Source organism: Schistocerca serialis, chromosome 2 (assembly GCF_023864345.2).
Source record: "Schistocerca serialis cubense isolate TAMUIC-IGC-003099 chromosome 2, iqSchSeri2.2, whole genome shotgun sequence".
In the NCBI taxonomy this organism is placed as follows: Eukaryota; Metazoa; Arthropoda; class Insecta; order Orthoptera; family Acrididae; genus Schistocerca; species Schistocerca serialis.
This window is the reverse complement of record NC_064639.1, coordinates 958,073,138-958,099,952: the sequence shown is the minus strand read 5'-3', so window position 1 is coordinate 958,099,952 and position 26,815 is coordinate 958,073,138. Positions and strand designations below refer to the sequence as shown.

Below are 26,815 nucleotides of genomic sequence, written 5' to 3'. Positions count from 1 at the left end.
TTCGTTAGGTTTAAGTAGTTCTAAGTTCTAGGGGACTGATGACCACAGATGTTAAGTCCCATAGTGCTCAGAGCCATTTGAACCATTTTTGAACGTAAAATCCCGGCGAACTGTTTATGCAGGCTGTTTCAGAAGTGATGGTCAATATTTGGGGATATGACAGGAACGTTCATTCGAAACAAAAACGTCAAGTAAACATGGGTTCTAAAACGCATACCTTAAGAGCTAAGAGCAATTCTTGATCTTTGTTACTGTGAAACAAATGTCTTCTACCGTAAGCTCTTTGCTTTCCATATTTTGTAAAGTGGTAGTATGGACCAAAACAAGCAAAATATGTCCAGTAAAGATGTACTCTAAAATGCATGCCTTTAGAGCTATGAGCACTTGTTCATTTTCACTGCTTGGAAACACAACTTTTCTAATGAACAAGTGCTCATAACGTTTAAGGCATGCATTTTAGAGTACACGTTTACTGGACTTTTTTTCTTGTTTTTTTCCATACTACCGCTTCACACAATATGGAAAGCAAAGAGCTTGCAGCAGAAGAGATTTGTTTCACAGAATCGAAGATTAAGAGTTGCTCATAGCTCTTTAGATATGCGTTTTAGAGTCCACGTTTACTTGGCTTTTTTGTTTCGAATGATCATTCCTATCATGAAACTTCGTGGCAGATTAAAACTGTGTGCCGGACCGAGACTCGAACTCGGGACCTTTGCATTTCGCTGGAAAGTGCTCTACCAACTGAGCTACCCAAGCACGACTCACGCCCCGTCCTCACAGCTTTACTTCTGCCAGTACCTCGTCTCCTACCTTCCAAATTTTACAGAAGCTCTCCTGCGAACCTTGCAGAACTAGCACTCCTGAAAGAAAGGATATTGCGGAGACATGGCTTAGCCACAGCCTCTGGGTGTTTCTAGAATGAAATTTTCACTCTACAGCGGAGTGTGCGCTGATATGAAACTTCCTGGCATATAACACTGTGTGCCGGACCGAGACTCGAATTCGGGACCTTTGCCTTTCCCGAGTTCGAGTCTCGGTCCGGCACACAGTTTTAATCTGCCAGGAAGTTTCATATCAGCGTACACTCCGCTGTAGAGTGAAAATTTCATTCTAGAAACACCCAGAGGCTGTGGCTTAGCCATGTCTCCGCAATATCCTTTCTTTCAGGAGTGCTAGTTCTGCAAAGTTCGCAGGACAGCTTCTGTAAAGTTTGGAAGGTAGGAGACGAGGTACTGGCAGAAGTAAAGCTGTGAGGACGGGGCGTGAGTCGTGCTTAGGTAGCTCAGTTGGTAGAGCACTTTCCCGCGAAATGCAAAGGTTCCGAGTTCGAGTCTCGGTCCGGTACACAGTTTTAATCTGCCAGGAAGTGTCATATCAGCGCACACTCCGCTGTAGAGAGAAAATTTCATTCATTCCTATCATATCCTCGAATATTGAGCATCACTTCTGAAAGACCATGTATGCATCTCGCCTACTATCTGGCCATAGTTCTTGTAATTTACGCTTTGTGGGGTGACGAGAGCTGTGCCAGACAACTAATGTACTCGTATTCTAGCGGAAGTTCTCGCGACAAATGTTTTCTTGAAAAGCAGGAGGTAGTACCTAGTGTTTCCTCACGCTTTAGAGAAACGTTGTTCTTATCGCCGAGTTTGCACAGCGAGTCCAGAAATATGTATACGTAACTTATCTCGCAGTGTGGTGCGAGCTCTCGGATGAAGTTTCCACTTTGTTTTAGGAACACTAATGCTGTATGACACAAAGCAATCCCATCGTGTGACGGACGAGGTACCCAAAATTTACATCCCTGTTAGTCGGTAAGGTCTTAGAGATAATTCTTTCCCTCAAAAGCAGGAATTAGTGGAGTCTTATATAGGAAACCACAGAACGGGAATTGTCAAGTTTTCGCCTCCAGCCACAATGATGAAGAGTTCGTTGGTCGTCCTACTGTTGGCTGCTGCAGTATCCGGTAAGAGAGACACGGGCCTAGCTGATCTACGGCGCTAAGGGAAGGTCGGGTAGTATCGAATACGTAAGCTTTTTAGAAATAGACTGAGCTGAAAAAAGTCATAGGATCCCTCCTACTATCATGTCGGACCTCCTTTTCCCCGGAGTAGTACAGCAGCTCGACATGGCATGAACTCAAAATGTCTCTGGAAGTCCCCTGCAGAAATATTGAGCCGTCCATAACTGCGAAAGTGTTGCAGGTGCGAGGTATAGTGCACGAACTGATCTCTCAGTATGACCCATAAGTGTTCGATGAAATTCATGTCGGGTGAACTAGATGGCAAATCATTCACTCGAATTGTCCAAAATGTTCTTCAAACCGATTGCGAACAATGGTACTCTGGTGAAATGCCGGCCCCTGTGGCCGAGCGGTTCGAGGCACTTCAGTCCGGAATCGCGCTGCTGCTACAGTCGCAGGTTCGAATCCTGCCTCGGGCATGGATGTGTGTGATGTCCTTAGGTTAGTTAGGTTTAAGTAGTTCTGAGTCTAGGGGACTGATGACCTCAGACGTTAAGTCCCATAGTGCTCAGAGCCATTTGAACCTTTTTTTTTTTTTTGTTATCTAGATAGCCGAACATGTCCATTTACAGTCAACGATCGGTTCAGTTGGACAGAGGACCCAGTCCATTACATGTAAGTACAGCCCACACCATTGTGGAGCCACCAATAGCCTGCTGAGTGCCATGTTGACAACTTGGTTTCATGGGGTCTGCACCACACTCGGCTCCTATCATCGACTCTTATCAGCTGAAATCTGGACTCATCTAACCAGGTCACGGTTTACCAGTCGTCTAGGGTCCAAAAGATATAGTCACGAGGCCAGGAGGGGCACTGGAGGTGATGTGCTGTTAGCAAAGGAACTCGCGTCGATCATCTGCCGCCAAAGCCCATTAGACGCCAAATTTCGCCGCAGTGTCCTAACGGATATGTTCGTCGTACGTGCCACAGTGATTTCTGCGGTTACTTCACGCAGTGTTGTTTGTCTGTTAGCACTGACAAATCTACGCAAACGCCGATGCTCTCCGTGTTACGTGAAAGCCGTCGCCCACTGTGTGGTGAGAAGTAATGCCTGAAATTTGATATTTTCGATGCACACTCGACACTGTGGATCTCGGAATATTAATGTCCCTAAAGAGTTCCGTGCATATCACTATCAAAAATGGTGCAAATGGCTCTGAGCACTATGGACCTTAACATCTGAGGTCATCAGTCCCCTAGACTTAGAACTACTTAAACCTAACTAACCTAAGGACATTTTACACATCCATGCCCGATGCAGGATTCGAACCTGCGACCTTAGCAGTCGCGCGGTTCCGGACTGAAGCGCCTAGAACCGCTCGGCCACAACGGCCGGCCATATCACTATCCCATGACTTTTCTCACCTCAGTGAAATAACATTTTATGGAGGTTGTCTTGGAACATTCTTCACACTAAAACAAAACTGTGACAAGTTACTTAATAAATTACAAAACTCTATGCCATAACATCATACATTCGTTGACTTTTAGATATTTCTTCCTCCCTTTGCATTTTAGTCCTTTTAATTTTCGGAGGGTTGTATCGAATATAAAACATTTCTGTGGCAAACTGGAACGCAAAGGGTTTAAACTCAGACTCCCCAATAAGCTCACCAAGTCTGTCAAAGAATCTGTCAACTTGTTAATTACTGAAACATGCTACTGCTCGCCGCAAACTTCTGAACTCAACTGTTCTCTGCCATAAGTCTTTCACAAAGTTACAGTGAAAGTCCTTACCCGCTTTCATGTTTGTCTTACTGCAGCGATGGTTTATTTTCAGTTGCTGTGCATACGTGTACACTAGATTTAAGAAGTCGCCTTTACTCTAAGGCACAAGCCGGCTATCTGAATTTTTAACAGGACTGTAGAACCCTGTGTCCTGTTCGTCACTAAATGTTCTCGAATGAGAAACTTATTATTTCCTAAAAAAAAAAAAAAAAAAAAAAAATTCATGGCCCCCTCCTTGTCTACCACCTAGCACATCCTTGGAACTTTATATTTCTCACTCGCTTTCCGTAATGTTGTTTCAAGGATTATGAATTTTCTGCTGCGTTCTTCGTGTCATTTTCATCACCTATCTGTCCTAACGCTCGATGTTTGCCTGTTGACGAAAAAATCGTAAAAATTAAAATTTTTATGCTATCAGTTTTTTCCGGTAAAACCAGAAATTGCGTTGTCCGGTACAACCCAAACGTACCTCTGTATTAGCTTAACATTCTCAGCGATATTAGTTAGGCTTAACACTGTCACAGGCTGCAATTCAAAAAAAATAATAACAGTTGTATCTAAAGATGCAATAAAATGTAATGTTAATTACCTGCAGGCGAAACACAACATGCCAAACTTAAGTTCACGCATCGAAAAACTTCCTCTGAAACTCTGAAACGCACTGTTATATTGATTCAAAATCATGTGAGTGATCTTGTTTCTCCATAGCTCACACTGCAGTGGTAAAAACACGTGCTGTCGCTAGTGCTATATTATAGAAACAACTCTTGTCTGATACAATTCGGTGTCGAATTCTACCCCACTTCATCCCACATCCTGTGTAGAATAAATAACATTCCCCAGTGATGTCACTCGGGTAGGGTTGTCAGACGTCCCGATCTTTCGGGACAGTCCCTGTTTCAGCTTAAATCAGACCATATCCCGAAATAACCCTTCTGGACAGCAGTTTGTCCCGGATTTCGGATTACAGAGAACTATGGTTGTAACGTCTATTTTTCCTACAAATTCTTTGTGGATCTATATTTCAAATCCAGCTGCTAACCTAAATCACGAAAGTTTTTACTATCGCAGCTGAGTGAGTCCCTTAAGGATATTATTGCGCTGTAACGCTGCTGAGTTTCCGTTATTGTCCATTCGTTCAGTTTAGTTTTTGTAGCAACGTGGTTTTATGTTTGTCTGAGTCGTATAACGGTTAATTTGTTATTAAAGTATTTGATTGTTTCAAGTGATCTCAAAATGTCGGAGAGGAAGTGTACACTCCGAGAAAAAGATTCGGCGGAACGGTTGTTCATAAATCGAGGCAGAAGCGACTATGAAGTAACATGTGTAATTTGTAGCTTTTATGTTTCCGTTGCGCAAGGGGAAGAGTAGGTATTAAGGGTCATTTAGCTAGCGTGAAGCATGAATCAAACGTGTACTTTGTAAGCACTTTAAAAATGGCCAGTTGTTTTGTTTTGCATCTACATGGATACTCTGCAAATCACACTTAAGTGCCTGGCAGGGGGTTCATCGAACCACCTTCAAAATAAATCTCTATTGTTCCACTCTCGAACAAGCGCGGAAAAAACGAACACCTATATCTTTCCGTCAGAACTCTGATTTCCCTTATTTCATTATGATGATCGTTTCTCCCTATGTAGGTCGGTGTCAACGAAATTTTTTCGCATTCGGAGGTGAAAGATAGTGATTGAAATTTCATGAGAAGATTCCGTCGCCACGAAATACGCCTTTGTTTTAATAGTGTCCATCCAAAATCCTGTACCATGCCCGTGACACTCTCTCCCCTATTTCGCAATATTACAAAACGTGCTGCTCTTCTTTGAACTTTCTCGATATACTCCGTTAATCCTATCTAGTAAGGATCCCAGACCGCGCAGTAGTACTCCGAAAGAGGACGGACAAGCGTAGTGTAGGCAATGTCTTTAGCAGACCTTTTACATTTTCTAAGTGTCCTGCCAACAAAACGTACTCTTCGGTTTGCTTTCCCCACAACATTTTCTATGTGTTCTTTTTTTTCAATTTAAATTGTCCGCAGTTGTAATGCCTATGTATTTAGTTGAATTTACGGTCTTTAGATTAGACTCATTTATCGTGTAACCGATGAGGATGACCTCACACTTTCCATTATTTAGGGTCAACTGCCAATTTTCGCATTATATAGATATCTTGCCTAAATCGTTTTGCAATTGGTTTTAATCTTCTGATGACTTTACTATACGATAAACGACAGCGTCATCTGCAAATCACCTAAGACGGCTCCTCAGATTGTCACCTAAATCGTTCATATAGATGAGGAACAGCAGAGGGCCTGTAGCACTACCTTGGGGAACGCCAGAAATCACTTCTGTTTTACGCAATGAGTTTCCCTCAGTTGCTACGAACTGTGACCTCTCTGATAGGAAATCATGAATCCAGTCACATAACTGAGATGATATTCCATAAGCACACAATTTCACTTGTGTGATACAGTGTCAAAAGCCTTTTGGAAATCTAGAAGTACGTAATCTATTTGAAGTCCCATGTCAATATCACTCAACACTTGGTGTGTGTAACGAGCACTTTGTGTTTCACAAGAACGATGTTTTCTAAATCCATGTTGACTATGAATATTGGACTGTTCTCTACGAGGTAATTCATAATGTTCGAAAACAATGTATGTTCCAAAATCCTCGTGCATATCGACGTTAATGATACGGGCCTGTAATTTATTGGATTACTCCTAATGCTTATCTTGAATATTTATGTAATCTGTGCAACTTTCCAGTCTTTGGGTGCGGGTCTTTCGTCGAGCGAGCGGTTGTATACGATTGTGAAGTATGGAGCTATTGCATCAGCATACTCTGAAAGGAACCTAACTGTTGTACAGTCTGGACCGGAACACTTGCTTTTATTAAATGATTTAAGTTGCTTCCCTACTCCGACGATATCTACATTTAAGTTACTCGTATTGGCAGCTGTTCATGATTCGATGTCTGGAATATTTACTTCGTCTTCTTTGGTGAAGGAATTTCGATAGGCTGCCTTTAGTATCTCTGCTTTCGCAGCACTGTCTTCGATAGCATTTCCATTGATATCACGCAGAGAAGGTATTGACTGTGTCTTGCCGCTAGCATACTTTACATACGACCATAATCTCTTTGGATTTTCCTGACAGGTTTGCAGATAATGTTTCGTTGTGGAGGCTATTATAAGCATCTCGCATTGATGTCCGCACTAAATTTCGAGCTTCTGTAAAAGAGCGCCAATTTTGGAGATTTTACGTTCGTTTAAATTTGGCATTTTTTTTTGTTTTGTTGTTGTTTATGCAAGAGCGTTCTGACCCGTTTACCAGCGTTTATAAAGTTATTTGCTATAAATCTCTCAATTGCTGCCGATACTATTTCTTTAGATTCACGCCACATCTGGTTCCCACTTACATTCTTAATCTCGAAGGAGTTGAGATTTTCTCTCAGGAAGGCATCACGGGAATTTGTATCTGCTTTTTGAATAGCTATATTTTTCGTTTGTTTTTGGAGGGTTTGCGGGATACAATATTCAAGATCGATACGACATTTCAAATTCATTTAAGCAGGGAAAATTAGTAACAGCAAGGGAATTAGCAATGTGCTACCATACCCTGTAACTTCCCCACAAAAATCTTAAAAGATATTATTATTGAATGCTAATGGACATTGCGCTAAGTGTAACCTCTCCACTGAAATTTTAAAGACAGAAATAATAAATGAATAGGAGCCAAGAAGCAATATCGTCCCCACAGAAATATTTAAATACAAAATATAATAATAAATGGGACCCAAGAATAACCTCCCTGCAATCAAATGTACTGACAAAGGCAACAAAATGTGAAATTCGCAATCTGACTCTGGTGTAAGCTCCCACAAAAAAAAAAAAAAAATGAAAGTCAATTCAGTAATAAAACAATCTCAGTGATAATGATAACTCAATTAAACCGAAATATCGGTCTTTGGCCCTGTGCAAAAATCAGAATTAAATTCTTACCTCATTGTAACTGCTAGTCAAATTTCTGCTCTTATTCTTGCGCACGGCTTGGAGGAACTGCATTGCAAATAATAATATTCCTTTTTTTTTTGTAATTTAACTGAAAACTGAAACTTTTCTTTAAGGGAAGTGGAACAAAATAGTTACTTCAATTAAATAAAATTTTTATGTAAAATTGCTTTTGAAATCAAAATTATTATTGGGGGCACTTGTTGAAAATTAATTACAATAAATAAACTTTACATTATCTGATGATTATCTTAAGTAACAGTATACCTCATTCAGCATCTTGACCAGTGTTGCCGACAGACTACATCACACAACCGCACTGGGCTGCTACTACTGACCGACTGCTCTGCATGACGACTACTAGCGTACTGCACGCAACGACTACTGACAGAGTACTGCTCTGGCCTACAGCTACTCGCGTACTGCTACTAGCGTACTGCTCGCAACACTCGCGCGGTCAAGCGCATACTAACTACGATAATAGGCTCTCTGGTCAAAGATTTTAACGTGACTCACCATCGCTGTTACGTTACATACGTGTTTCAACCCTTAAACATCATTTGTCTTTGAAATCAGTGAACAGTAGTTCTAGCCTAAGCTCCAAACTTTTTAATGTTCCCGAAACAGCAAAAAATGTTATGTTCGCCTGAACAAAATCAACAGCAATTTTGAAATTAGAGTTAGCGCTCGACACTGTCAAACAAATAGCGATGATCTTTCAAATGTTCCTTATTTTAGTACAGCTGCAGACGCTAGTAATTACAAAACACAGAAAATATTTCCACTAATTTTTCGGTATGTTACACCGAAAATGGCGTTTGAGTGAGATTTTTTAAATTACCTTGTTTGTCAAATGAAACAGCCTCTGTAATAACTACATACTGCGTCACTTCCTTAGAGGAAACCAAAACTGATAAATGTAAGTGTATAGTGTTTTGTAATAACGGCGCCAACATTAATTTTGGAGGAGCGTAACAAGCTGGTACAAACAATGTGCTCGCGACATTGAAAAGTGAAATAAACGAAAATCTTGTGGGAGCTGGAGGCCCCGCCCACATATTACATGATGCTGCGAAGGCAGCCGGTGACGTGATGGGTGTTGTAATGGTTATATTTCTAATTAAACTTTTCAGTTACTTCTTCATGCACACAGTACGAAAGGAGCGTCCAACCTGTTGGGATAAAATGAAATTTTTTGTGAGGTAAAAAAAGAAAGAATGGAGTAGTTTTTGGGTCTCGAAACTGAACTATTTTCAGAAGATCATTATTATTATCATCACTATTTCGTAAAACTGTAATATTGCCTACATAAGTTACCAATAATTACATTATTTTATTTCAGACACTAACATTAACGCGTGAGACAATGTGGTGGAGGTTACAGATTGTGAAGCGCATGTTTGAACAGCATCTTCTTTGTTCCTCGCATAGTCCAGCCACTGCACATATACATTGTATCATCCATCTGTAACAGTAAAAGTGATACATATACCCTTAAATATCTCATGAAAATGCCATCTCCGAGTTGTATGTATTTCCCACAGTGGACCAGAAACCGTTTCATTATTCACTTCGCTACAATAAACGATCTGATTGAGATCACAACACAGCAGTAATTATGTAATGGCTACTACGTTGCTGTGCGGAATTGGTCAGACGCAAAGCACTGGCAGCCTAAAGTCTTCCAATGTCTACCATTTCAGGGGTAACGAGTCCAGGAATCTAGTGATACACAAGCAGTCGGTGTACTGTATACCGTTTGACTTGGCTTATTTTAAAATGGGGTTTCAGGGTGTGAGTGAAGCGAGTGTCACTGCGGAGAGGAGTCGTGCAGGGGGAGTACATTTTGTGATAAGTATGCACCATCAGTGGGGATAATTAGCTTTCTTTTCTGAATAGGAGCTGTAGGTAGCACTCGCGATGCAGTGAGAATTAATTCCTCTTTCTGCAAATATAAATAAAATGTTAGAATAAACCGATACCAATTGTCTCATAGACTTATTCTTTTGGGGTTTAATAAGAAACCTAAGTATCATTTATCTTCCATCATTTAAAAATAAAAGCGTTCAAAGAAAATTATTGTTCATTATAAAGATTAGTTAGACGCTAATGTTGTTGATGGTTATGGAAGGGGGGTGGATACTAGCCAATATCTAATTTCACTCAGCGGTAATAGTCTCGGAAAGGTTGGGAACCACTTGTCTAAAAGAATTTTGTAAGTTTGTTGACATATAGTAACATGTATTATTGTCACATACTAAAACAATGTGGTTATCTTTGTTTGTTCCCGCAGAGAGAGTACTGAAATTATATTAAGCTCTTAAGTAAGTCCTGCTCTCAGAAGAGAAGGCACATAGATTTCTGACAACTCTTTTTCAGAATCTGCCCGCTGAGCCGCATTAACAGCTTGCGCTGTCAGATGAGTGTATTTCGTAGATAAATACTCAATCCAATGTGACACCGAATGTAACAACATCTCAAAGAGGGACTTTTCTGACAATTTCAGGCGGTTGTTTGAATGTCCTTTTTGTTGAACTGAAGTGGGTGGGGGAGATTTTTTAAAACACCTGAAGCGTTAAAACCACCATCTCCAATTTTCTCTTTCTTTATTAATCTTTTAGTGAAAGCTTTTGGGCAGATGGCGTATATAGAAAAGTATAAGCGGATTTATTTTGCAAACATAGCTAACTGACATAGTCTGGTCATAACCAGTAGCTTCACTGTTAAAAAGACGTTCACAGATCTTCCGAGAAATTACAGACACATCTGCACATTCACAATAATATATGTTGGCCACGACATCTTGGTAGATGATTGTTGCAGTGTCTTTGTGTTTATGGGTTGCATTTTTTCGTATGATTTGTCAAGCCAATGGCAGCACGGCATCTCTTGCCGCAATTGTCACAAGTGTATCTGGCTGCTGAGGCAGGAGCAGTGGTAGCATTGCGAAGCTTTTTCTGCCTTAATCTGTCTAACAAGCCTTCATCATGCTTCGACATTCCAGATGATATATCATCACGCCACTCTGGTCTCATGCTAGCCCGTGACTCCCATCTGTTTGTGTCGATTCCAAAGCTCTCCATATCTCGTTCACAGAAGTCCTTGATCCTCAATGCAGGACGTCCTACAGGTTTTTTGGCTATAGAGATCTCTCCAAGCATCACCTCAGGTGGTAATCTGTCAGGATCCATACGGTGGACGTGTCCCAGCCAGCAGAGTCGTCTCTGCTTCAAGATAGCTGAAATACTGTTGCAGTTAGTTTTAGATAGCACTGCTTCGTTGTTCACTCGGTCCTTCCACGTTACATTATACTGTGGGTCACTGACTGTCATTGTTTCCACATAAAAGAACATATTTAGGAAATGCCCCACCCTACGTTTCTTCATCTCCTGTAGCCACGTCTGTTTCATTTCCACTGGCAGTGTTGGTGGATTCCGTTCATGATCAGTATTGCTTCCATCACTGTTCAAGTCTGTACCACTTCCCTCATTTATGATCTCCAGCGCTTGGACCAGCAAACTTTCACTTGAAACCGTGTCATTATTCACTTTGCTACAATAAATTTACTGCTCTTCAATTTTCTTTAAGTGCTCACAGCATTTCTTCACTTCATCCGTGTGTAGGTTTCAATAACATGTCCATTCTCAATGTCACATGAAGTTCCATTCTGAATGTCACATTAAGTTCAGAAACACAGTTCTTGATATTTTCTCACATGAGCTATACAGGATTCCATTCAAAGTGGTATGGAGGAAGTCTAAATGCAGAATTTTCACTTAGCATACTGTACATTTTATAAGTGCCCTGACCTGCTATGTTCATTTTGATGAATGACTATAACATGCTTCTTTAAAGTCAGTACCGCCACTAGACTGTTGTTTACTTACAGTGTTACATTTACATTTACACAATCATTCAAAGTGCCATTATCAAGTGTCTTAAGTGCTATAAGACTCTTAGACAATGTGTCTAATAGTGTATTTTAATGCGACAGTATGCCTTCTTACGCAATTTATAACACTTAAAACACTTGATAAAGGCACTCTGAAGCCGAAATCATGATTGTGTAAGTGTAAATGTAACACTATAAATAAACAACTGTCTAATGGCGGTACTGACTTTAAAGAAATATATTATGACTGTGGCCCCGCATTATGAAAAAATTATTGAATATAACATGGTCCTGAGCATATTCTTGTAGAAAGGAATTTCGTTTTCGGTTAACCAGGACGTCATTTCTCTCCTCGTACAGATTGATGTTAGAACACTAGTCAGCTGCTTATTGTGGCAGGGGCGTTACCTGTGAGGACAGTATGACGTAGCAGATTAGATATTAATTTCTTCCTGAATCACTTTTCATAATTTAAGGAGTCCATGCCGTTGTGATAATCCCACATTTTCTAGCTAGATTTAAACCTTACATACGCATTCGGTATGAAACTGTCCTCGCTGCTAGCGCGAATGACGATAATTCTGTTTCCTTTCGAAATAGGTTTCGACAGACCCTATAATGAATTGTAGCTGTACCATTACGATGCTGTGTGGCAAATGTCCAGACAAATGAACGACATTCACGTCTGTATCCTCGGATACGTGGTTCACTTTGTTCTGACGCTATTTTGTTCCCGAAGTACTTCTAGATTATTCCCGTCTTCTTCCACCTGAATCCTAGAATGCCAAGGTTTCAACAAAATATGTTCCCAGTTCTTCGGAAATTTTTAAATTACGCTATTTTTTTATGAACTTTCTTTCATCTGTAAATTAGAAATTATTCACCGCTTAGTGAAATACTTGGTCAAAAAGAACTGTCTGAACTGGCCTTTCAAAATCCTTATGAGGCTATGAAACGCCGGGGACTCAGTAGCCCAAACTCACTCCAATTCTATTTTGCTTCCCTGAACGGAAGTAAACGATACACCTCTTGTTTCATCACTTGTTTCAATGCGGATTTTAATTTCAATGGAGCACCTAGCATAGCTTCTTTCTTCATAAATTGGTAGATGTTTGCAACCAGTTCGAGTGTTTGGCTATGAAGAACTTACGTCTTGAACGTGCTTGTTACTGGTGGCATTTTTATGTTCGAATGTTCTCCGGTAGAGCAATTACTAGGTGAGTGCTCCGACTGATACGGCGGCAACCCGTCCGACGCCCGTGATCGAGTGAACAGGGCCTACTCCACATCTTATTATTTACAGTTGCTGTTGTTGAGGTCTTCAGTCCAGAGACTGGTTTGATGCAGCTCTCCATGCTACTCTATCCTGTGGAAGGTTCTTCATCTCCGAGTACCTACTGCAACCTACATCCTTCTGAATCTGTTTAGTGTAATCGTCTCTTGGTTTCCCTCTACGATTTTTACTCTCCACGCTGCCCTCCAATACTAAATTGGTGATCCCTCGATGTCTCAGAATATGCCCTACCAACCTATCGCTTCTTCTAGTCAAGTTGTGCCACAAATTTCTCTTCTCTCCAATTCTATTCAATACCTCCTCGTTACTTATCTGATCTACCCATCTAATCTTCAGCATTCTTCTGTAACACCACATTTCGAAAGCTTCTATTCTCTTCTTGTCTAAACTATTTAGCGTCCACGTTTCAATTCCATACATGGCTACACTCCATACAAATACTTTCAGAAACGACTTCCTGACACTTAAATCTATACTCGATGTTAACAAATGTCTCTTCTTCAGAAACGCTTTCCTTGCCATTGCCAGTCTACATTTTATATCCCTCTACTTCGACCATCGTCAGTTATTTTGCTCCCCAAATAGCAAAACTCCTTTACTACTTTAAGCGTCTTATTTCCTAATCCAATTCCGCCGCATCACCTGATTTAATTCGACTACATTCCAATGATAGATGCTCCAAACAAGTGCCATTTTATTATTGTCATCTAAGGCACGAATAACAATAAAAAGAATATATGAGTTTAATGACAGTTACCTGTTATTCTACATCTGCATACATATTCCACAAGCCACCATAGGGTGCATGGCGGAGGATACATTGTACCACTACTACTCAATTCCTTTGATGTTCCATCGCAAATGGAACAAAGGAAACGTTTGTTTATATGCCTCTGTGCGAACCCTAAGTTATCTTGTCTTCGCAGTCCTCAAGCAAGATGTTGGTTGTAGCAAAATCGTTCTGCAGTCAGTGCTTTCGGCGGTTCTCTAAGCTTCCACGAAAAGTGCGTCGTCTTCATCCTAGAGACTCCCACTTGAGTTCATGCAGCATTTCAGTAATGCTCGCGTACTGATTCTGCATACCGCTAACAAAATTTTAACAGCGCACCTCTGAATTGTTCCATCTTCCTTCAATTCGACATGGTGGGGATTCCAAACATTCGAGCAGTACTTAAGAATGGGTCACACATGTGTTCGGTAGGCGGCCTCCTTTATAGATGACCCACACGTTCCTAAATTCTCCCAATAAACCGGACTATTCAACTCCGTCATTACCGAGGCTATGCACTTGTTCCATTTCATATAGCTTTTCAATGTTAGATCTATATCGAAGCGACGTGACTGTGTCAAGCATTTTCATAACAGTGACGCTTTACAAATCCGTACTGATTTGTGGACATAAGGTTCTCAGCCTCAAGGAATTCATTATATTCCATCTTAGAATACGCTCAAGAATTCTGCAGCAAACCGACGTTATGGATATTGGTATCTAATTTTGTAGTTCTTTTCTTTTACTGTTCTTATGTACAAGAGTCACCTTCGCTTTTTTCCAGTCACTTATGACGTTGCGGTGGGCGAGAGATTCGCGATAAAAGCAAAGATTACTGTCTGTGAAACCGCAATGCGATTCCATCCTGATCTGGTGACTTATACGTTTTCAAGTCTTTCTATTGCTCCACGACACCAGGAATGCCTCAGGCATAAAATTTTTCTGGGTTTGTGGCCGCATTGTCAGTATGTAAAACTACCGGAGTTTCGGTTGTAAGTGACTTCTTCAGGGTGTTTTTGTTTCCTGAACCGAAACGTCGTTAGTTTTACATATTGACAATCCGCTCATAAAACCAGAAAAATGGCCGCGGAAACCTACGTTTATATTTAACCAGGAATGCCTGTTTATATGGCCTCCACACGAAAATTTGAGCGATGATCAATCTGTACAATCCTCGTACGTGAATTATTTTTGAAACGTGGAATTCAGAACTTCCGCTTCCCTCTCGCTGTCTTCTACTGCCACACTAGACTGGTCGACGAGTTGCTGAATAGAAGCCTTCAGCCCCTTAGCGATTTTATGTAAGATCACAATGAGCTGACAAGTGTGCCCTTGCTGTTGCAGCATGGCCGTACCCGCGATATGAGGAGGTCGTGCGTGACCCCAAAACATCTGACCTGCTCTACGGCACCAACTCTGGAATTCACGTCGAGACTTGGTACTTCAATACTCAAACCTACCTGACGTCCATCATCATCCCGTCGCAGATCATCAACTTCTGTGGCTCAGGTAGGCACTGTTATAACAGCTGCTGACTTCGTGGTATGGTATCTGCGTTTATTAAGTCATTGTGGCTCCGGCGGCACAGAGAATAAGTACCAAGCGGTAGACCCAAAGGTATGGGGGTCGATGCTCCGTCGGTCCTACAATTTTTGTTTCTCAAGCACTGAGCGAGCAAAAATTGATTGCTTAAACGCCTCTGTGGATCACTACAGGAGCGAAACGAAGAGTGCTATATTATAGTTCTGTATTCTTGAAAGTTTATAGTCCTGTATTCGTCATTTAAAGCTGATTCTTGAACGTTTTCAACGTTGCCATCAAGTCACAGTTTGCGTCTATCTTCAAGAGTTTTCTTCGTCTCCGTCACGCTCTCCCATGGGTCAAAAAACCTTTGACCATTCCTGCCATCTTCTTTGCACACATTCAGTATCCTCTGTTAGTCCTGTTTGGCAAGGATCCCACACACTTGAGTAATATTTTAGGATGGGTCGCACTAGTGTTCTGCACCCAATCGTCTGTGTATGTTGATTGCATTTCCTTAGCATTCTGCCAATGAAGCGAAGTGTGACACCTACTTTCTCTGTAACTGAGCCTATGTGATCATTCCATTTCATGTCCATACAAACTGTTACGCCCAGGATTTTGTATGAGCCGACCGACTCGGTGTAGTCATTGATGTTGTAGTCACAAGATACTATGCTTTTCCGTTTTGTGAAGTCAAGTTTTTTCTGGCAGTGTTACTTAGTGTGAAAAATGCTAAAAGGTGCCGTGCTTCGTAGTCCACGTTGGACTACAGTTCCTCGTGTATACGGCTGGGTAAGTCAGATCAGTGGTCCGAAATAGACCATGGCACTCCACTTGCAGTAAGATCACACCAAGTAAAGAACTGTGGTGTTTTAAAAAAACCTCCGACTTGATAACAGCTTTACCTCTATTCGCGCAGAAGCAACGCTTTCTACTCGGGTGTGTTCTCCTCAAAAGACTTGACCCAATATTTGCACTATCTGTCTCTTTTTTTTATTGTTCAAATGGTTCAAATGGCTCTGAACACTATGGGACTTAACATCTGAGGTCATCACTTCCCTAGAACTTAGAACTAGTTAAATCTAACTAACCTAAGGACACCACATACATCCATACCCGAGGCAGGATTCGAACCTGAGACTTTTAAATTATTATCTGACTACGTTGGCGTATAGCCAGCTCCTGTTATTCATACATTTAGTTATATCATATTCGGCAGTCACACATATATGATATTCTCTGTGATTATTTTCTGTCGCTCTGAAATATACACTCGGTAACTGCACATTAAAAATTCTCTCTCATCTCAGTAGTACCTGAAACCACCGAGATCTGCAGTTTTACTGAGCTTCAGTTCTGAGTTCCTGTTGGTTTCGTTTTGTGAGAAATAGGGAAACTGCCGTGGACTATTGACAGTTACATTAACTTTTTTCTAATTAGTGAAGTCCCAAATGTATGAGGGCTATTCGGAAATTAAGGTCCGATTGATCGCCAAATCTAAACCACATTGAAAATCCGATGAAGCTTTGCATAGATGTATCTAGTGTATCTAGAATGCGTATCGATCGCGTCAGTCGCTCTTTTCAGTTCTGAGCGCATAGTGTGCACGTAAAGATGCCTAGAAAATAGTGTCTCCCCCCCAAGCCTGAGTTCCTGTGCGATATTTCGCCTGAAATCATGCAGCCTACACAATGTAACTGTCATGCATTTCCTCCTTCATGACAGTTCTCGGCTACACACTGTAGGGGCAATAAGGACGCTGCTGCACTGTTTTCAATGGGAAGTGTTCGATCCCCCCACCATACTGCCCGGGCTTGGGTCCCTCCGATTTTCATCTACGCTCACATGAAACACCGGCTGTGAAGACAACATTACGATATAGACAACAAGCTGCAGATCAGCGTGGAGAATTGGCCGCGGCCTTCCGAGACGAGCGTACTGAAAGTTGGTACAACACTATGACAAACGTCTTAGTCTGAGCAGCAATTATATAGAGAGGTAGCTGGAAAATTTAGCTAACTGTCGCAAATAAAACATTTTTGATTTTCTCTATGCTCTCCATTTCGCAACCGATCAGACCTTACTTTCCTAACAGCCCTCCTGTTTACTGTATCTGTTCATTAAGAAGTCGACTTCCAACATCCTAACCATCATCATGACCCAATAATTCGAAAATCAACTGTTGGACTGAGTAGAAATCGTAGACATTAGCAATCTACGTTGAACCTTTACTGAAGTGACGTAATCCAAGATTCGTGGCGGTTAGAACTGTCTCAACCACTGTGTGCACGAAGTCTGCAAAATCCCTCTGTTTGACATGTCAGTGGTTCACAAGAGTTTGGATGGTTGCAAAGAAAGGAGTTACATGATTACGGTCCGCTCTAACTACTTCATCGACTTCTCACTGACAACATTTAGTCTCAATATGCTACTACGGCGCATATAATTTTGCCGCACTGTCTAAAATGTCTCCGTTGTATTTCTCTCAAATGGTCTACAAGGAAACTGCTTCAGATAGGATAAACAGCTCGTTTAAAAATACTGACTACAATTAGCTTCCTCTACTACAAACATACCTGCAAACAAACTAAAACGTACTATCGGAAAATCAAAATATCAGTTTTCAAGATTGGGGTATGTAAATTAACGTGTAAGGATTACCATCAGATATATACTGTACAGACTGGTCGAAGTTATCAAACAAGATTCAAAAAGCATATGGAGGGTACAGCCCGCAGGAAATCTGCACTTGGACAACATCTGACGAGTAATAACCATTCAGGATGCGATAGAACACGATATGTATATCCTACACACTGTCCAAAAAGTCTTCCTGTTAGATACCTTGGAAGACCTTGAGGTTTTCGTCCACTAGAAAAAAGATGCATCCCTTCTTCTTAACGAACACATAGAATTTCGAGATAAGGTACATTTTGATCTATTTCAGAACATCATTTGAACCCAAAATGTTGCTTTCCCTCTTAGTTTACGACTCTTGCCTTGTCTCCTTTCTTATCTTTGTTTTGTGAAAATTTATTACGATACCCTTATTTATTCACGTCTCACGTGAACATAAGCGCCACTTTGTAATGAACAAGCTTACCATCTCGCATAGTTTTCATTTTATCGTGCACTTTGGGACCAGCTAGGTTAATACGTACTGACGTCTTATCTTTCCAATCCTGTAAATTAATAGAATAACGTTAATGTATCTTAATGCTGTTAAGACAAGTATAGCTTTTTATTCATCATATTACTAACGACAGGATGTCGTACGTCTATTCAAGTTTCTAGAAGCCCATGCCATGGAAACGTCCACGCAGAGGTCACTGAGGAATCCGACCTTCTGCGCTACTATGGCCAAAATCGGCATCAGTAAATATAGTTTTCTGTTCTTCTGTTTTCATAGCTGCCACTTTGTCACCATGGCACCGTGACAACATCAGCTGCTCTAGTGACTAATGTGTCACCATATTTGGTCTCACTAATGACACTAGAGGATACGAAGTAACATTTCTACAACGTTTGTAATATGATCGCTTCCATTTCAGAACCTATTTTGTTCAAATGGTTCAGATAGCTCTGAGCACTATGGGACTTAACATTTTTGGTCATCAGTCCCCTAGAACTTAGAACTACTGAAACCTAACTAACCTAAGGACATCACACACATCCATGCCCGAGGCAGGATTCGAACCTGCGACCGTAGCGGTCACGTGGTTCCAAACTGAAGCGCCTAGAACCGCACGGCCACACCGGCTGGCACCTGTTTTGTCATTAAAATTTTCTCGTGATAGTGCCCCAATTATGAGGCACGCGCCGTCATAAGGTAGCGGAGTTTTTCAGTTTTTTCCAGCAATATAGGCCGTCTGCACAAACGTCTTCGATGATATCGACCTGGATCGATATTTTGATCGCAGTCGGCCCCCCATGTGTACTTTTTTGTTTTCTTAGCTACCACTTCAGCCTTTACGTTACCATGACAACACACGTCTATGATTTTATGGCAGCCATCTTGGTTTTTACGTTGCCTAGGCAATGGCATCGATTTGAATTCTTACCAGAGGATACTGCCTAGTAAATACACAACGACGAGTACACATTTTAATGGTTGTGTCTTTTAATATAATTTTACCTCTTATTATGTCTTTATGTAGTATCCGTGAGCATATAATTAATACTCTCTAGTTTATTGTCTTATCGACAAAACATTAATAAGAATGATGTGTTTGTAATTCACTCTAGTGTCACTGAATAACACTGCTTCTTCTCTCGTTCTGTAAGTTTATTTATTTTATTTTAACATAGATGACCACTTACCTGTTGTTTTATAACGTTTTAACTTCTCATATACTCGTACTTGGTGTACGCGAACTTACTCTGCAAATTTCTTACAACAACGACTTTTCTGTTCTTGTGAAACGTTTGCCATTGTCAAATGGTTCAAATGGCTCTGAGCACTATGCGACTTAACTTCTGAGGTCATCAGTCACCTAGAACTAAGAACTAATTAAACCTAACTAACCTAAGGACATCACACACATCCATGTCCGAGGCAGGATTCGAATCTGCGACCGTAGCGGACGCTCGGCTCCAGACTGTAGCGCCCAGAACCGCACAGCCACTCCGGCCGGCCTTGCCATTGCCCATTGCTGACGTAATCCGTATAAGAAAGTGATATCACGTGAAAAACCGAGGAGCCTCCAGCACCACTCATAGGGCTAAAGGCTAGAGCATTCCTCTGTTTTCTTTTAACGCCATATGTAACAGTATTGTTAGTAACATTGCTATTCCTACCTTTGCAGGGCCCTAAAAATCTGAGGATGACTTAAACATAAGTCGAAACCGGTCACAATAAACAAATGTTATTGCGATTTCGACTGTTGTTTTAACAAAATCATGACCTCCTACTACTATAGCTATAAACCCGTCCAGGCGATAGAAACGTCATCTGGCGACGGATGACTGCTCGTCAGACACACGCATGGTGCATGTAGTATTAGTGAGTGTGTTGTCTGTGTGTAGAATGGGGAAGACACGTGATCTATCTGAGTTTGACCGAGGGCAGATTGTAATGTCCCAGAGCGTTTCGGAAACTGCACTATTTTTTGGGTTTTCGAGGAGTGCCGTGGTGAGTGTCTTCAACATGTGGCGAAACCGGGGTGAAACCACGTCCAGACTACATGGGATTAGGTGCCTACCCCTCATTAGAGATTTCTACATCTACATCTACATTTATACTCCGCAAGCCACCCAACGGTGTGTGGCGGAGGGCACTTTACGTGCCACTGTCATTACCTCCCTTTCCTGTTCCAGTCGCGTATGGTTCGCGGGAAGAACGACTGTCTGAAAGCCTCCGTGCGCGCTCTAATCTCTCTAATTTTATATTCGTGATCTCCTCGGGAGGTATAAGTAGGGGGAAGCAATATATTCGATACCTCATCCAGAAACGCACCCTCTCGAAACCTGGCGAGCAAGCTACACCGCGATGCAGAGCGCCTCTCTTGCAGAGTCTGCCACTTGAGTTTATTAAACATCTCCGTAACGCTATCACGGTTACCAAATAACCCTGTGACGAAACGCGCCGCTCTTCTTTGGATCTTCTCTATCTCCTCCGTCAGACCGATCTGGTACGGATCCCACACTGATGAGCAATACTCAAGTATAGGTCGAACGAGTGTTTTGTAAGCCACCTCCTTTGTTGATGGACTCCATTTTCTAAGCACTCTCCCAATGAATCTCAACCTGGTACCCGCCTTACCAACAATTAATTTTATATGATCATTCCACTTCAAATCGTTCTGCACGCATACTCCCAGATATTTTACAGAAGTAACTGCTACAAGTGTTTGTTCCGCTATCATATAATCATACAATAAAGGATCCTTCTTTCTATTTCGGACGTCGTAGGCTGGGTAGACTCGTAAAACAGGAAAGGCGGAGAACTGTAGCGGAACTAACATCAGACTTTAATGCCGGGTATAGCACAAGCGTGTCTGAACACACGGTCTACCGAACATTCCTAACTATGGGCCTCCGTAGCCGACGACCCATTCATGTGCCAATGTTAACCCCAGGACATCGGCAACTGCTACTGAAAAGGGCACGTGATCATCGGCACTGGACGTTGGCGCAGTGGCAAAGCGTTGAGACCCGATACCTTCTTCATCAAACCGATGAGAGGGTCCGATTCCGCCGTCTTCCAGGGCAACAGCTCCTTGACACCTGTACTGCGGGACGGAGACAAGCTGGTGGCGCGGTTCCATTACGCTCTGGGGAACATTCACGTGGGCATCCATGGGATCAGGGAGCTCGTGCAAGGCACGACATCGGCCAAGGAGTATCGCACACTGGTTCCAGTCCACGTACAACCCTTCACGACCATCATGTTTCCCGATGGCAGTGGCATTTTTCAACAAGATAATGTGACATATGCTTGAAGTTCTCTAAGACTTTAGATAGAGCAATAAGGAATAGCTCAGTAGGCAGTACAGTTGAAGAGCAATGGACATCTCTAAAAAGAAAAATTTAGAAAGAAAAATTTAGGTACAAAGAAGGTAACCGCGAAGAAACCATGGGAACACAAGAAATACTTCAGATGGTCGATGAATGGAAGAAGTACAAAAATGTTCCGGGAAACTCAGGAATACAGAAATACAAGTCGCTGAGGAATGAAATAAACAGGAAGTGTATGGAAGCTAAGACGAAATGGCTGCATGAAAAATGTGGAGCCATCTAAAAAGAAATGATTTTCGGAAGGACAGACTCAGCATACAGGAAAGTCAAAACGACTATCGGTGACATTAAAAGCGATAGTTGTAACATTAAGAGTACAATGGGAATTCCACTGTCAAATACAGAGAAGAAAGCGGATAGGTGGAAAGAATACATTGAAAGCCTCTATGAGGAGGGAGATTTGTCTGATGCAATAGAAAAAGAAACAGGAGTCGATTTAGAAGAGATTGGCGATCCAGTATTAGAATCAGAATTTGAAAGAGCTTTGGAGGACTTAAGATCAAATAAGGCAGAAAGAATTCCATCAGAATTTCTAAAATCATTATTGGAAGTGGCAAAAAACGACTATTCACGTTGGTGTGTAGAATGTATGAGTCTGGCGACATACCATCTGACTTTCGGAAAAATATCGTCCACAAATTCCGAAGACTGCAAGAGCTGACAAGTGTGAGAATTACCGCACAATCTGCTTAACAGCTCATGCAACCAAGTTGCTGACAAGAATAATATACAGAAGAATGGAAAAGAAAATTGAGGATGTGCTAGATGACGATCCGGTTGATCTTAGAAAAGGTAAAGCACGAGAGAGGCAATTCTGACGTTGCGGCTGATAATGGAAGCAAGAATAAAGAAAAATCAAAGCACGTTCATAGGATTTGTCGACCTGGGAAAAGCGTTCGACAATGTACAAAGGAGCAAGACTTCCGAAATTCTGAAAAAAAGGGGTAAGCTATAGGGAGAGACGGATAATGTGCAATATATACGGGAGCCAAGAGGCAATAATAAGAGTGGACGACCAAGAACGAAGTGCTCGGATTACAAGGGGTGTAAGACAGGGATGTAGTTTTTCGTCCCTACTGTTCAGTCTGTACAACGAAGCATTGATGGAAATAAAAGAAAGGTTCGGGGATGAAATTAAAATTCAAGGTGAAAGGATATCAATGATACGATTAGCTGATGACATTGCTATCCTGAATGAAAGTGAAGAAGAATTACATGATCTGCTGAATGGAATGAAAAATCTAATGAATAAAGAATATGGACTGAAAGTAAATCGAAAAAAAGACGAAGGTAATGAGAAGTAGCAGAAATGAGAACAGTGAGAAACTTAACATCAGGACTCATGGCCACGAAGTAGATGAAATTCAGGAATTCTGCTACCTAGGCAGTAAAATAACTAGTGACGGACGGAGCAAGGAGGACATCTAAAGCTGCCTAGAAATGGCAATAAGGCCATTCCTGACCAACCGAAGTCAACTAGTATTTAATATAGGCCTTAATTTGAGGAAGAAATTTCTGGAGTGCAGGACTGTATGGTAGTGAAACATGGACTGTGGAAAAACCAGAAGAGAATCCAAGCATTTGAGATGTGGTGCTACAGACGAATGCTGAAAATTATGTAGACCGATAAGGTAAGCAATGAGGAGGTTCCGCGCAGAATCGGAGAGGAAAGGAATATGTTGAAAACACTGGTGAAGAAAAGGGACAGGATGATAGAACATCTGTTAAGAAATGAGGGAATGACTTCCATGGTACTAGAGGGAGCTGTAGAGGGCAAAAACTGTAGAGGAAGACAGAGACTGAGGGCGTAGGTTGCAAGTGGTACTCTTAAACCTAACTAACCTAAGGACATCACACACATCCATACCAGAGGCAGGATAAGAACCTGCGACCGTAGCAGTCAAGCGGTTCCGGCTGAAGCGCCTAGAACCGTTCGGTCACAGCAGGTCGTCATAATGTGCTGGCTGATCAGTGTATGCCTTATAGAGGCATTGTCTCCGAAAGTTGGCTTGTGAGAACAGACATCGACAAACAAAGAGACTTTATGTTAGAAGCGCGCTGATGACCAAACTGACGAGTTAATTCCAAAATCTTCGTCAATATGGATGTTAAACTGGCACTCTTCTCTCACCTGCTGGTATTTTTGTTAGTTACATTTGGAGATTGTATCACCACGTTGTGAGGATACAAAAACAAGTAAATAAAGTTGTTCAAAATTCATCCCGAGAAAAAGCATCTCTGACTCACAGCTTCCCTTGTTGTTTCTCTTTACAGACACGTTGTCCAATGGAACGTACGAGGAGGAGGTTGAACTTAGACTTTTCGAGTGGAAACTCTCTGTGTCCCCGGTGCAGACGTACATGGTGGCGTCCGGCTCCTTCAAAGGCACCGCAAGACACGGCCAGGAGTTGGACATCCCGCTGACAAATGGCACCCAAGGCCACCCCCCTCGAGTTGAAAAATATCAATACAGCACTTCCGGCCCCAAGTTCTACAAGTACACGCTCGATATCGTCTTCAAGACGACCGGCATATACCCGTGGTACACGACGAGGTATCTCTCCAGCTACTCCCCCATCAACTCTTTGACGAATGAACCTGGAATTGCTATTGGTCTGTCGTACGCTATCTAAGATTTTATGCCAAACAAGCCCATCGCCGTGGTTGGATGCAGCACTCTACTGTCGTAGTGGCTTGTAGACTTCGAATTTATTCGGTATTCAAGCTGCTGTTGCTGTAGATATTTCAGACAATATGGCTAGCTCACTCACTGTTCACAGCAAATTTTGATTTCTTGTTTAGCTTCTCAGCTTCAGTTTACCATCGAAAATATCTGATAATAAATTTAAGCTGAGATTCAGACCTATACAGCAAACATTTTTCGGCCATGTTTTGTGAGCAGCGATTCAGCTGACCCTGTTGTTTGAAGTAGGAGTCTCAAAATGAATTCCACTCTGTATTTTAAGAAAAGCTGTTAGATTTCGTTTCCAGTTGTATTATGTATTACATTAAAAATTTGTTTCGCAAAATTCTTATTTTATTATATGAGAGTCAACCGACATCAAGTTTCACTGTAGTGGAAAAGTAAACACAAAAATAACAAAGGTGTTCGCTGAATACACTAGTACACATATTTGACTAAATTTCCACAAGACATCTTAGACAACGACAAACCACCCTTGATAAATGTTGTCGTTGTTGAGGGATAGTAGCTTATGGTCGTATTCTGTATGCACTCGTCACAAAAATTTGCCTGGTGTATGTATAACCAGAATATGGCTGTTATTTATTTACAATGCCTTTACACTTTTGATAAACCTGCCCTCTAATTAAACCTTAGCAGATGGCAAACTAGCATGAAACTACATAAAACAATTCGACTTAAACAAATTACCTTCAGCTGCTACTTTACAACATGTTGAGATAAACTATGAAACACAATCATCAGAAACGACTTCGATGATGTTTCCAGTTGATATACTGAATTGGAGTTATCTTTAAATTTCTACAAACGCAAAATAAACAGGTAAAAGAATCTGATAGTATACAGACTTTGGAATTATCTCCCTCGCAGTATCAGAGAATAGAATTACTCTCTGGTTCCAGATGATAACTGATGGCCTATCCCGTTACAATCAAGCAACCTGTATTCCCAAAGGCCATAGCTGGAGCAGCCTACATGAATTTCCATTAGAATTCGTTACGTCATATTGTCTCAGTTTTTTATCCTTGCTCACGGTTTATTTTGTATTACCTTGTTACTACTACTATTTTGCTTCAATTACTAGTAGTAGTATTTCCACTTCACTTAAAACTTCCGGGCTGATAGGCCGTGGTCGAAGTATAGAACTCTCTCCTGACGTTTCGTCTCCGATGCGGGAGACATCCTCGGAGGTAAAGCGACGAACTTCGACCACGGCCTATCAGCCTGGAAGTTTTAAGTGAAGACAATACCGGCCGTGAAAGCTTACATAGTATTTCCACTGTTATTAATTTTTAACTAGCAGTAATAATTCCAAACAGCTTTAGGTATATGCAGAATCATTCTTTCAGTTCTGTTAGTGCCGTTATTGTTAGTAATATCACTATTATATCATTTTAATTATTATCATTATTTCGTTATACTGCGATGCAAAAGTGTACGTTTAAAACCCTGGTTTGATTAGGTTAAATAACGAAAATATTCCAAGATTAGCGTTAAGCATTTTGATCCTGATACATTGCTTAAATTCGTGACTTGTATATTACGAATCTGTATGAAATGGAACGAGGACTTGACTGTAATGTTACGAAGCTATACAAAATAGAACGAGCACTTGAAATCAGTAGCACGGAAGAGAAATTGAAGATGCCGAGAGACAGTATCGCGAATCTGGTGTAAGTAGGCTGTTTAGGTTTTTGTGTTGGTAACGTCACGTAGCGCTCTGTATGAAAATCACTGGCTGTGCTGTGTGCAGTCTGTGGCTGGTTGGCATTGTTGAAATATTTGCTATTGACGTGTTGGGCAGTTGGATGTGAACAGTGCGTAGCGTTGCGCAGTTGGAGGTGAGCCGCCAGCAGTGGTGGATGTGGGGAGAGAGATTGCAGAATTTTGAGAGACGACGATCTGGACGTGTGTCCATCAGAAAGAGTAAATATGTAATACTGTATATCATGAACTGATATATATATATATATATATATATATATATATATATATATATATATATATATATATATATAATGACTTTTGAATATTGTTAAGGTAAATACATTGTTTGTTCTGTATCAAAATCTTTCATTTGCTAAATATGCCTATTAGTAGTTAGTGCCTTCAGTAGTTAGAATCCTTTATTTAGCTGCCAGTATCGGCGCTCGCTGTATTGCAGTAGTTCAAGTAACGAAGATTTTTGTGAGGTAAGTGATTAATGAAAGGTATAGGTTATTGTTAGTCAGGGCCATTCTTTTGTAGGGATTATTGAAAGTCAGATTGCGTTGCTCTAAAAATATTGTGTGCCAGTTTCGTGTTGATCAGAATAAGTAAAGAGAGAAATGTCTGAGTACGTTCAGTTCTGCTCAGCT

At 41.2% G+C, this 26,815-nt stretch overlaps 1 protein-coding gene across 1 annotated transcript; it reads left to right on the top strand.

Moving 5' to 3' along the window:
* Window positions 1-1,915: 1,915 nt before the first annotated feature.
* LOC126456554 (uncharacterized) lies at window positions 1,916-24,769 on the top strand. Its single transcript, XM_050092301.1, has 3 exons — window positions 1,916-1,966; window positions 15,059-15,223; window positions 24,029-24,769. Exons 1-3 carry the CDS (start codon window positions 1,918-1,920, stop codon window positions 24,385-24,387), a joined length of 573 nt encoding a protein of 190 aa, XP_049948258.1. The 5' UTR covers window positions 1,916-1,917; the 3' UTR covers window positions 24,388-24,769.
* The last annotated feature ends 2,046 nt before the right edge of the window (window positions 24,770-26,815 follow it).

Bases quoted from the DNA above. Each gene is read 5' to 3' on its own strand.
- LOC126456554 (XM_050092301.1), top strand. From the start codon at position 1,918: ATGATGAAGAGTTCGTTGGTCGTCCTACTGTTGGCTGCTGCAGTATCC. The intron at 1,967-15,058 runs GTAAGAGAGACA...TTGCTGTTGCAG, and splicing joins GTTGGCTGCTGCAGTATCCG to CATGGCCGTACCCGCGATAT. The intron at 15,224-24,028 runs GTAGGCACTGTT...TTCTCTTTACAG, and splicing joins CATCAACTTCTGTGGCTCAG to ACACGTTGTCCAATGGAACG.